The sequence below is a fragment of the Nicotiana tomentosiformis genome, unplaced genomic scaffold (genome assembly GCF_000390325.3).
Source record: "Nicotiana tomentosiformis unplaced genomic scaffold, ASM39032v3 Un00003, whole genome shotgun sequence".
Lineage (NCBI taxonomy): Eukaryota > Viridiplantae > Streptophyta > Magnoliopsida > Solanales > Solanaceae > Nicotiana > Nicotiana tomentosiformis.
The window spans coordinates 35,289-48,002 of record NW_027174562.1 but is presented as its reverse complement, the minus strand read 5'-3'; the positions used below and the strand labels follow the sequence as shown (position 1 = coordinate 48,002).

General features: G+C 41.5%; 1 protein-coding gene across 1 annotated transcript; it reads left to right on the top strand.

Annotated features, from left to right (window-relative positions):
• The first annotated feature begins 3,888 nt into the window (after positions 1 to 3,888).
• LOC104087006 (1-aminocyclopropane-1-carboxylate synthase 7-like) lies at positions 3,889 to 5,938 on the top strand. The gene is made up of 3 exons (XM_009591387.4): positions 3,889 to 4,310; positions 4,399 to 4,679; positions 4,879 to 5,938. The coding sequence occupies exons 1-3, from the start codon at positions 4,140 to 4,142 to the stop codon at positions 5,741 to 5,743; spliced, it is 1,317 nt and encodes a 438-aa protein (XP_009589682.1). The 5' UTR covers positions 3,889 to 4,139; the 3' UTR covers positions 5,744 to 5,938.
• The last annotated feature ends 6,776 nt before the right edge of the window (positions 5,939 to 12,714 follow it).

Genomic DNA, 12,714 nt, shown 5'->3' with positions numbered 1-12,714 from the left:
ATCATTGAACGATAAAGTCCTTGGGGGAGTGTAATCTTGAATTCGAGGTCGCTTTTCCCTCACAATCGATGTTTTAGCGCGTTTGAGTATAGGTCCCTGAGGGGTATCGACGCCGCCGATGATCATGTGAATGATGTGCTATGGCTCTTCTTCTTCGTTTCATTTGCCGAAATCCCTATTTTTAAAATGGTTCTTCTCCCTATCACTCAAGAATTCCTTGAGGTGCCCTTTGTTAAACAAGCCGGCTACTTCCTCTCTTAATTGTCTGCATTCTTCCGTTTTGTGACCATGGGTGCCATGATATTCGCATATTTGATTGGGATTCCTTTGGGCCGGATCGGTCTGCATGGGTCGAGGCCATCGGGTATCTTTGATGCGTCCGATGACCGATACGATGGCGGATGCGTCGATGTTGAAATTATATTTTGATAATCGAGGAACTTCTATAGGATCGGCATGTTTGTCAAAGCCTTTTTTGCTCATAAGTCCCCGAGAAATTTGCCCCCGATCATATCTGCGGTTATTCCTAACTATCTCATGCGCCGAACTGTGGTTCACCCGATCTGTGACGTACGGTTGATATCGGTCTTTATTTGACCTTTGTTCTCTATTGGTTTCCTTCAGAATTTTAGTGGTTGTGCGGTTCTGACGTGTGGGTTCATACGGAAATCTCAATTGATCATCTTCGACCCTGATTTTCAATTGGTACCGATTGTGTATGTCCGCCCAAGTTATTGCAGGGTATTCGATCAAGCTTTGCTTCAGCCGACGTGATGCTGTCGAACTCATTTCGTTCAACCCTTGGGTGAAAGCTTGTACGGCCCAGTCGTCTGTGACTGGTGGCAAATCCATGCGTTCCATTTGAAACCGGGATACGAATTCCCTAAGTATTTCGTCACCCCTTTATGTTACTTTGAATAGATCCGATTTCCTTGTTGCGACCTTCACGGCACCAGCATGTGCTTTTACAAACGAATCTGCTAACATGGCAAAAGAATCGATAGAGTTCGGCGGCAAGTTGTGATACCAGATCATTGCTCCTTTAGCGAGGGTCTCTCCGAACTTTTTCAATAATACGGACTCGATCTCATCATCTTCCAAATCGTTGCCTTTGATGGCACATGTATAGGAGGTGAGATGTTCGTTAGGATCAGTCGTGCCGTTATATTTGGGAATTACGGGCATACGGAACTTTTTGGGGATCGGTTTCGGGGCCGCGCTCGATGGAAAAGGCTTTTGTATGAATTTCTTCGAATCCAGCCCTTTTATCATAGGCGGAGCCCCCGGGATCTGATCGATCCTAGCATCATATGTCTCGAATTTTTTGTCGTTGGCTTCGACTCGCTTTGTTAGTTCCTCGAGCAGTTGAGCAATTTCAGGAGTGGTTCCTGATTTTCGCTCGTTCGGTTTCACTGTGTCGGGTTCTGTTCTTAGGGTTACTTCTCGAAGAAGAGGATTAGAGTTTGGATTACTCCGCATGTGAGTTTGGCTCTGCAACTGAGCTATCGCTACTTGTTGGGCTTGTAGCATTTCGAAAATCATGCACAAGCTGACCCCAATTTCCCCCATGTTGTGGGTGTCTCGGGCTATGGGTCGAGCGCCACCCTGAACGCTTCTTTCCTGCTCGAAACGTTGATTTGCTTCTAGAGCTATTCGTGAATTGATATCTACTGGTACTTCGGCTCGAATTTCAGGTTCCTTGATTCGAGCCTCGTTGACGTTGTTGGGTAGCCTTTCGGCCACGGGCATCATGTTGTTGGTTTCATTGTTGGGTAGCCTTTCGGCCACGGGCATCATGTTGTTGGTTTCATCCTGAAGGCCGGCTTCAAGGTCGATTGGGAGAGCCATTGCCGACATGAAGTTGTAAGCTGGAGTGTGTTGTATATTTGTATCAAATAATCACTTGTTATCCTTAGCCCCACGGTGGATGCCAAACTGTTTACCCGAAAAATCGGATAAAGTAGAATTTATATATGGTTCTAAGGGCAAGTAGATTCTTCTGATATAAGAATAACAATGCACGTATTTATGTTGCGAAAATAGGAGATGATGAACAAAGATATTAGGTGAACTTAGAAAGATAAACACAAAGAATTCTTAATCTCCTGTTCAAAGTGTCCTCTATTACAAACTCCTGCCTGCTTTATAGCCAAGGATTGCTACTTTATCTATAGCAACATAATGGAATAAATATTTACTAGTGGAGGACCCATGATGGTATGTCTCCTCCTTTATTCCCGCAGAGATTCCCTCCTTTGGTGCGGTTGTAACAGCTTTTGTCTGTGAGCTCGATACCGCTTCAAGCTCGATACCGAATCGGAACCTCGGTCTTGATTTCGAGCTAGGTGGTCACTTTCGGGCATCGATGCTCGGGACCTGTATCGACCGATGTTACCTCGCTCGAATCGAACGCCCGGGCTCGACGCCCCAATCTCGGAATACGCTCGGGGTTTCCATGAAAGCACCCCTCGATTGAAATGCCATTCTCGATCGACCTTCACGACCGAGGATCGGTTTTAACCGTATACAGGAGTAAAAACAAATATCTAGCAATCACAAACATAGTAATCTCAAAAGTTTATTAATTCTATTTTTTTTAATTTGAGTATCAAGCTTAACTAAGAAAACATTTTTATTTTAAGAATATAAAAGAAAGAGAAGTGTTGGTAAGATTCAGTAACACTAATGGTTATACTAACATAAAAATCCAGAAGTGATATGTCATAGCGATTTTCTTATTACTCGTAAAATAGAATTCTTATTGGATAAAAATTATAATTATATTTAAATATTTAAAACTTGAGATGAGCTAATATTAAGATTTGAATCAACAAAAATAAATTATTCTCTTTAACGTGAAGAACAAAAAATTAAGCTCTTAAATTAATTAACCAAAGGAAATCTTTAAATTAACTAATTTGCAAAATATTCAAGTCATTATTTTCGACATTCATCATATAATCAGTTATAATATAGTATTAAGAACAAAATTGTAAAACTACAAATGTTAAATTATAAGGATGAAATATGAGAAGACAAAAAATATTTTACTTGAGTTGGCATTAATTATTTTTATTTCTTTTGATATTCATTTAAACAAATGACAACTCCTTATACTTTTCTATATACTTAGTTATTTATTTTATCATATTAACTTAATGTAGACATTTTAATACTTAGTATTTGATAAACTAATTTACATATTCCTTTTGTACATATTTTACTACACTAAAGCTAGTATTACATAATAGTGGAACGTTTCCTTTTGACGTGTTTTTCATCTTCAAAAGTTCTTTTTCTATTTTGTGAATGAGTCAAGAACGTCAAAATATGACAGCTTATCATAGTAGGTGAGAGTTAAAATTCTGAACCACAAATTATCTTGATAACATATAGTATCGGTGTATAACAGTTTGCACTCCTTAACTTACCTTATTGCTCCACAGACTTTAGTCAAAGTATTTCAACTTCCATAATAAACAATAGATTTAACTTATGTATATAGACTGACAGTTATTTAATGAATTTATAAATTAGTAGTGTATATAAAATTTTACCCTGTTAATTTAACACTATGTAAAACAAATAAGGTCGATCGATCGAGACATGAACGTAAGCATAAACTTAAAGAATCTGAATAGACAGAAAGTTGGAGGTACTACACTACTACTTAAGTTAAAATTAGCACCCACCCCCATCAACCACCATATTTGCTATGGGATCTTGGGGAGAATGAGAATATACAAAACTCTGAAAAGATGACAGAAATTAACAGTTGTCACCAGCCATTTAAACTATATATATTTGTAAAAAGATGAGCGTTGATCTTGCTTCCTCTACAGAATCAATCATTGGTTCCTAGCTTCACTTGTTTTATTTTTTTCTTTGAGAGAGAGAGAGAGTTTATCATCTCCATGTAAGTTGAGGCCCCCACCCCCCTTAAAACTATATAAGGTGGTCATTGACAAAAATGTTTCATTCAAACAGTGCTTCTCTCTTCTGAGTTCTGCTCTCTCATCGATTTTTTTCCACTATCCACATTTATATTTTCTTCATCTCTCTCTCTCTCTAGAAGAAAAGGCTCTTTAGTTAATTGATTAAGACTAAAGAAAAGAAAACGAAAAGATCTAATTAAGGCTATGGCCATAGAGATTGAGAAACCTAGAGTTGGGCTATCAAAAATGGCCACGTCAGATACCCATGGAGAAGATTCACCCTACTTTGCTGGGTGGAAAGCATATGATGAAGATCCATTTGATGAAGTTCACAACCCATCTGGTGTTATTCAAATGGGATTGGCCGAAAATCAAGTAGATACTATATTTCAGTATTTAGGATATATATTCACATGCAGGATCATTATTTCATGTTGCTTAATTAATTTTCTTGTGTACGTAGGTGTCATTTGATTTGGTGGAAAAGTACTTGGAAAAGCACACATGCTCTGGGGGTGGAGTTTCTAGCTTCAGGGAAAATGCTTTATTCCAAGATTATCATGGACTGCTTTCATTTAGAAAGGCAATGGCTAGCTTCATGGAAAAAATAAGAGGTGGAAGGGCAAGATTTGATCCTGATAGAGTTGTTATTACAGCTGGCGCCACTTCTGCTAATGAGTTATTAACTTTCATCTTAGCTAATCCTGGCGATGCTTTGCTTGTTCCAACTCCTTACTATCCAGGGTATAACTATTATACATATATAGTAACCATGTGACAAATAATTTCTATTACGTGATAAAAAAGGGAAAGAGTAGTTTGAAATATCTCCACCAGTACCATTAGACTCTAAGCACCAGTGTCCAAATAGTGAAAGCCACAATTAATTAGTCACACTTTATTTGATGTATTGTGCTAAATAGCTTATTGTCTTATTTTACAGATTTGACAGAGACTTGAGGTGGAGGACGGGTGTGCAAATCGTTCCAATCCATTGCGACAGTTCAAATAATTTCCAAGTTACTCCACAAGCCTTAGAAGAAGCCTACGAGGAAGCAGAATCCAAGAACATAAAAGTGAGAGGAGTTCTTATAACAAACCCCTCTAACCCATTAGGTGCCACCATCCAAAGGTGTGTGCTTGAGGGCATTCTTGAATTCGTCACAAGAAAAAACATCCACCTTGTGTCCGATGAAATCTACTCGGGTTCCGCCTTTTGTTGCTCCGAATTTGTCAGCATTAGTGAAGTAATTGAATCAAGGAATTACATGGATTCAGAGAGGGTACACATTGTGTACAGCATCTCCAAGGACCTGGGACTACCCGGGTTTCGAGTTGGGACAATCTACTCTTACAATGACAAAGTTGTGACAACTGCAAGGAGAATGTCGAGTTTCACATTGATTTCTTCTCAGACACAACAATTCCTAGCTTCCATGTTGTCTGACGAGAAATTCACTGAGGATTACATAAAGACGAATCGCAAAAGGCTGAGGAGGAGATATGAAATGATCATTCTTGGATTGAGGAGTGCTGGGATTGAGTGCTTAAAAGGGAATGCAGGATTGTTTTGCTGGATGGATTTGAGTCCTTTGTTGGAAAAGCCTACAAAGGAATATGAATTGGCCCTTTGGAACAGAATATTGCATCAAGTGAAACTGAATATTTCTCCAGGCTCCTCTTGCCATTGCTCAGAGCCTGGTTGGTTCAGGGTTTGTTTTGCCAACATGAGTGAAAATACGCTAGAAATTGCACTCAGAAGAATACATGATTTCATGGAAAGAAAGAGAACAGAAAAGACTTACTGATCTTGATCATTTCCCAATTTTCTTTTTTATAGTTTTTTTTCCTCTTCTTTTTTTGGTTTGGGGAATTTTTTTTCCCAGATGCGATTGCTTCTGGAGTATTCTTGAATTATACCCATTCCAAGAATTGGATTTTTCCCGCAGGCACTGTACCTCGGATTGAATTTGAAATTTAATATGGCATAATATTTCTTTTTAGCATTGGCAGTCTATCTCCAGAAAGTATGATCAGTTTAATTTTATCGTTGTAGAATAAATGCCGCGAGCATATCTTATGTGATGTTTACCGAAAAAATCGGATAACGTTAGATTTGTGGATGGTTCTAAGGATATGCGATACAATTTGATATAAATCGCGTAGAGAAATAGAAATATGTGTATTGTTGACTGTAAAAACGAAAATAATAAACAAAAAGAATGAATAAGTAAAACAAGCACAAGGGGATTACTATCAATATAAGAAGTGATCTTTTTATGTTTCGCCCCTCTAGCTTACAAGGATTCCCCCTTTTATAAAAGTGGGTCATTACCAAAAACAATAAAATAAAATATGTAGTGGAAGACCCATGATGACTTGTCTCTTCCTTGATTCCCGCCAAGATTCTCTTTTTTGGTGTGGTTGCAACGGCTCTTGTCTGTGAGCTCGATACTAGCTCGAACTCGTTACTAGATCGGGTCCTTCGGTCTTGGATCAAGTTCGACCTTCGAGATGGGCGTCGCGCATTTCCGACCTCGAAGCAGTGCCTTGCAGATCGATTCGGTCACGGGCTCGATAGGATTATCGAGCCGCCTCCTCGAGCGACCTTCGGACTCGAGGTTCGTTAGTACCGACCTCAGAGCTCACTCCCAAAATCTCATTCCGATTTCTTAACACTCGAACTCGATCGAACGTAGGAAGGCCGAAATCTATTTCGACCGTATACACATAGTCCCCTCGTTTCTCGGAAAAGGATATGGCGAGAAACGATATGATTTCCCAGCAGCTCGATCAGATATACACTGATGTTTTTATCGATTCCGACCATGACGTATGTAATGCTCGATCATCTTACGCGTCTTTATAGTCCCCGACTTTATCGAGGATACCCGAATTTTTTCTTCCCCGGTGGGAATTGGCAGTTACCTTCGGTCTTTGGTGACCGGAGAAAATCAATCAGTGATGAATGCGGAGGGGCTTCCTGTCTTTTCAACAAGGCCCAACATGCTTTGAATCGGATAACTTTTGATGGCGTTTTCGCCGCTTCTGTACAAAAATTTTGTAAATACAAATCTTTCTTCTTCTTTTTTTTTTTTTGAAGAGAAATGGCCTTTCAAACTAAATAGACAGTTTGAATTTAAATCTCTGTTGCCTTCGGGCCTCGTGGGTAGTCCCCTTTGCTTTATCGGGCTCGAGCGTCCTTCAGCTTAAATAGTCAAGTGTTTGTTTTAATTCGAAGAAATGAGTAGTTTTGCTCGAAATAATGTAGCCCGTAGCCGTAATAGTCGAGCGAGTGATGGCTCGAACTCAAAATAAAGGTAGCCCGTAGGTTTAGCAGTCGAGTGAATGATTCGAACTTGATGCAATGTAGCCCGCAGGCGTAATAGTCAAAGTAGCCCGTAGGCTTAATGGTCGAGTGAGTGATTGCTCGAACTCGAAATAAAGATAACCCATAGGCTTGGCAGTCGAGCGAATGATTCGAACGCGATGCAATGTAGCCCGTAGACGTAATAGTCAAAGTAGCCCGTAGGCTTAATGATCGAGTGAGTGACTGCTCGAACTCGAAATAAGGGTAGCCCGTAGGCTTGGCAATCGAGTGAATGATTCGAACTCGATGTAATGTAGCCCGTAGGCGTAATAGTTAAAGTAGCCCATAGGCTTAATGGTCGAGTAAGTGATTGCTCGAACTCGAAATAAAGGTGGCCCGTAGGCTTGGCAATCGAGCGAATGATTCGAACTCGATGCAATGTAGCCCGTAGGCATAATAGTTAAAGTAGCCCGTAGGCTTAATAGTCGAGTGAGTGATTGCTCGCACTCGAAATAAAGGTAGCCCGTAGGCTTGGCAATCGAGCGAATAATTTGACATCATTGCAATGTAGCCCGTAGGCGTAATAGTCAAAGTAGCCCGTAGGCCTAATGGTCGAGTGAGTGATTGCTCGAACTCGAAATAAAGGTAGCCCGTAGGCTTGGCAATCGAGTGAATGATTCGAACTCGATCCTGTTTGCATAATAAATCTTGAACATAGAATATCGGTAAGGAGGAGAGCTTTATTTGCAGGTCATTATACATAGGTTCATGTTTTGCGTCAGGGCTTGGGCCAACTATATAAGCATGGTTCGTTTTGACCGTTTGGCCCTTTCAACATTTCCCGTTGAGACACTGTTTGTCATGAAATAACGAAGTAACTTCCTTTGCACCGAACTTGATAATCATCACAGATGTGTTCAATGATAAAGCCCCCTTGTGTACGAGGTTGATTTTAAAGAGGCCTCGGATACTCAGCAGTAGTATCATTTCCGCTATATATCTGGTATCGATCTCTGGTTGATTTTTGCTTTCTCATAATGGTCCTAGAAGTCAACTGGTCATCTTCGACTCTTATTTTGGATTGATATCGATTGTGCACATCGGTCCAAGTAATAGCTGGGTACTCGATCAGATTTTGCTTCAACCGCCGCGAAGCCCTCGAGCTCCGCTCATTTAGACCTTGAGTGAAAGCTTGAACAACCCAATCGTCTGTGACTGGTGGCAGATCCATTCGTTCCATTTGAAAACGAGCTACGAACTCCCTTAGCATCTCATTATCCTTTTGCATTACCTTGAACAGGTCCGACTTTCTGGTTTCGACCTTTATGGCTCCGGCATGAGCTTTTACGAAGCAATCTGCAAGCATAGCAAAAGAATCAATGGAGTTAGATGGTAAATTATGATACCATATCATTGCCCCTTTTGACAGGGTTTCACCGAATATTTTTAATAATACAGATTCGATCTCATCATCTTCCAAATCATTGCCCTTGATGGCATACGTGTAAAAAGTGATGTACTCGTTGGGGTCGGTCATTCCGTTATATTTGGGTATTTCGGGCATACGGAATTTTTTGGGGATTGGTTTTGGGGCTGCACTCGAGGGAAAAGGCTTTTGAATGAATTTTTTTGAATCTAGCTCTTTTATCATTGGTGGAGCCCCCGGGATCAGGTCGACCCTGGAATTATATGTTTCTACTTTTTTATTGTTGGCTTCGACTCGTTTTGTGAGTTTCTCGAGCAATTTAGTAATTTCGGGAGTAGTCCCCGATTCTTGCTCATTTGGCTTCTTTATGGATGGTTCCGTTCCGTGGGTGACTTCTCGAAGCGGATTGGGCTCCGACCTACTTTGTACCTGAGTTTGGCTCGGCAACTGAGCTATCACTATTTGCTGGGCTTGTAATATCTCGAATATCATGCGTAAGCTGACTCCGATCTCCTCCACGTTATGGGTGTCTCGAGCTACGGATCGAGTACCACCCTGAATGCTCCTTTCCGGTTCGGAACGTTGATTCGCCTCTAGAGCTATTTGTGAATTGACATCAAATGATACTTCGGCTTGAATTTCGGGTGCTTCGATTCGAGCCTCAGCGCCTTCCTCGAGTGGCCTTCCGCCCCAGGTGCCAAGTTGTTGGTTTCATCTTGAAGGCCGGCTTCGTGGTCGATAGGTGAAGCCATTGCTGATTTCTAGTTGCAAACTGGCATGTACTTTAGGTTTATATCAAACGAGCACTGTTACCCTTAGCCCCACGGTGGGCGCCAAACTGTTTGCCGAAAAAATCGGATAACGTTAGATTTGTGGATGGTTCTAAGGATATGCGATACAATTTGATATAAATCGCGGAGAGAAATGGAAATATGTGTATTGTTGACTGTGAGAACGAAAATAATAAGCAAAAAGAATGAATAAGTAAAACAAGCACAAGGGGATTACTATCAATATAAGAAGTGATCTTTTTATGTTTCGCCCCTCTAGCTTACAAGGATTCCCCTTTTATAAAAGTGGGTCATTACCAAAAACAATAAAATAAAATATGTAGTGGAAGACCCATGATGACTTGTCTCTTCCTTGATTCCCGCCAAGATTCTCTTTTTTGGTGTGGTTGCAACGGCTCTTGTCTGTGAGCTCGATACTAGCTCGAACTCGTTACTAGATCGGGTCCTTCGGTCTTGGATCAAGTTCGACCTTCGAGATGGGCGTCGCGCATTTTCGACCTCGAAGCAGTGCCTTGCAGATCGATTCGGTCACGGGCTCGATAGGATTATCGATCCGCCTCCTCGAGCGACCTTCGGACTCGAGGTTCGTTAGTACCGACCTCAGAGCTCACTCCCAAAATCTCATTCCGATTTCTTAACACTCGAACTCGATCGAACGTAGGAAGGCCGAAATCTATTTCGACCGTATACACATAGTCCCCTCGTTTCTCGGAAAAGGATATGACGAGAAACGATATGATTTTCCAGTAGCTCGATTAGATATACACTGATGTTTTTATCGATCCCGACCATGACGTATGTAATGCTCGATCATCTTACACGTCTTTATAGTCCCCGACTTTATCGAGGATACCCGAATTTTTTCTTCCCAGGTGGGAATTGGCAGTTACCTTCGGTCTTTGGTGACCGGAGAAGATCAATCAGTGATGAATGCGGAGGGGCTTCCTGTCTTTTCAATGAGGCCCAACATGCTTTGAATCGGATAACTTCTGATGGCGTATTCGCCGCTTCTTTACAAAAATTTTGTAAATACAAATCTTTCTTCTTCTTTTTTTTTTTGAAGAGAAATGGCCTTTCAAACTAAATAGACAGTTTGAATTTAAATCTCTGTTGCCTTCAGGCCTCATGGGTAGTCCCCTTTGCTTTATCGGGCTCGAGCGTCCTTCAGCTTAAATAGTCAAGTGTTTGTTTTAATTCGAAAAAATGAGTAGTTTTGCTCGAAATAATGTAGCCCGTAGGCGTAATAGTCGAGCGAGTGATGGCTCGAACTCAAAATAAAGGTAGCCCGTAGGCTTAGCAGTCGAGTGAATGATTCAAACTTGATGCAATATAGCCCGCAGGCGTAATATTCAAAGTAGCCTGTAGGCTTAATGGTCGAGTGAGTGATTGCTCGAACTCGAAATAAAGGTAGCCCATAGGCTTGGCAGTCGAGCGAATGATTCGAACTCGATGCAATGTATCCCGTAGGCGTAATAGTCAAAGTAGCCCTTAGGCTTAATGGTCGAGTGAGTGATTGCTCGAACTCGAAATAAGGGTAGCCCGTAGGCTTGGCAATCGAGTGAATGATTCGAACTCGATGCAATGTAGCCCGTAGGCGTAATAGTTAAAGTAGCCCGTAGGCTTAATGGTCGAGTAAGTGATTGCTCGAACTCGAAATAAAGGTGGCCCGTAGGCTTGGCAATCGAGCGAATGATTCGAACTCGATGCAATGTAGCCCGTAGGAGTAATTGTTAAAGTAGCCCGTAGGCTTAATGGTCGAGTGAGTGATTGCTCGAACTCGAAATAAAGGTAGCCCGTAGGCTTGGCAATCGAGCGAATGATTCGACATCGATGCAATGTAGCCCGTAGGCGTAATAATCAAAGTAGCCTGTAGGCCTAATGATCGAGTGAGTGATTGCTCGAACTCGAAATAAAGGTAGCCCGTAGGCTTGGCAATCGAGTGAATGATTCGAAATCGATCCTGTTTGCATAATAAATCTTGAACATAGAATATCGGTAAGGAGGAGAGCTTTATTTGCAGGTCATTATACATGGGTTCATGTTTTGCGTCAGGGCTCGGGCCAACTATATAAGCATGGTTCGTTTTGACCGTTTGGCCCTTTCAACGTTTCCCTTTTAGACACTGTTTGTCATGAAATAACGAAGTAACTTCCTTTGCACCGAACTTGATAATCATCACAGATGCGTTCAATGATAAAGCCCCATGTGTACGAGGTTGATTTTAAAGAGACCTCGGATACTCAGCAGTAGTATCATTTCCGCTATATATCTGGTATCGATCTCTGGTCGATTTTTGCTTTCTCGTAATGGTCCTAGAAGTCAACTGGTCATCTTCGACTCTTATTTTGGATTGATATCAATTGTGCACATCGGTCCAAGTAATAGCTGAGTACTCGATCAGATTTTGTTTCAGCCGTCGCGAAGCCCTCGAGCTCCGCTCATTTAGACCTTGAGTGATAGCTTGAACAACCCAATCGTCTGTGACTGGTGGCAGATCCATTCGTTCCATTTGAAAACGAGCTACGAACTCCCTTAGCATCTTGTTATCCTTTTGCATTACCTTGAACAGGTCGACTTTATGGTTTCGACCTTTATGGCTCCGGCATGAGCTTTTACGAAGCAATCTGCAAGCATAGCAAAAGAATCAATGGAGTTAGATGGTAAATTATGATACCATATCATTGACCCTTTTGACAGGGTTTCACCGAATATTTTTAATAATACAGATTCGATCCCATTATCTTCCAAATCATTGCCCTTGATGGCATACGTGTAAGAAGTGATGTGCTCGTTGGGGTCAGTCGTTCCATTATATTTGGGTATTTCGGGCATACGGAATTATTTGGGGATTGGTTTTGGGGCTGCACTCGAGGGAAAAGGCTTTTGAATGAATTTTTTCGAATCTAGCCCTTTTATCATTGGTGGAGCCCCCGGGATCAGGTCGACCCTGGAATTATATGTTTTTACTTTTTTATCGTTGGCTTCGACTCGTTTTGTGAGTTCCTCGAGCAATTTAGTAATTTCGGGAGTAGTCCCCGATTCTTGCTCATTTGGCTTCTCTATGGCTGGTTCCGTTCCGTGGGTGACTTCTCGAAGCGGATTGGGCTCCGGCCTGCTTTGTACCTGAGTTTGGCTCTGCAACTGAGCTATCGCTATTTGCTGGGCTTGTAATATCTCGAAGATCATGCGTAAACTGACTCCGATCTCCTCCACGTTATGGGTGTCTCAAGCTACGGATCGAGTACCACCCTG

Bases quoted from the DNA above. Each gene is read 5' to 3' on its own strand.
- LOC104087006 (XM_009591387.4), top strand. From the start codon at position 4,140: ATGGCCATAGAGATTGAGAAACCTAGAGTTGGGCTATCAAAAATGGCC. The intron at 4,311-4,398 runs GTAGATACTATA...TTGTGTACGTAG, and splicing joins TGGGATTGGCCGAAAATCAA to GTGTCATTTGATTTGGTGGA. The intron at 4,680-4,878 runs GTATAACTATTA...CTTATTTTACAG, and splicing joins CCAACTCCTTACTATCCAGG to ATTTGACAGAGACTTGAGGT.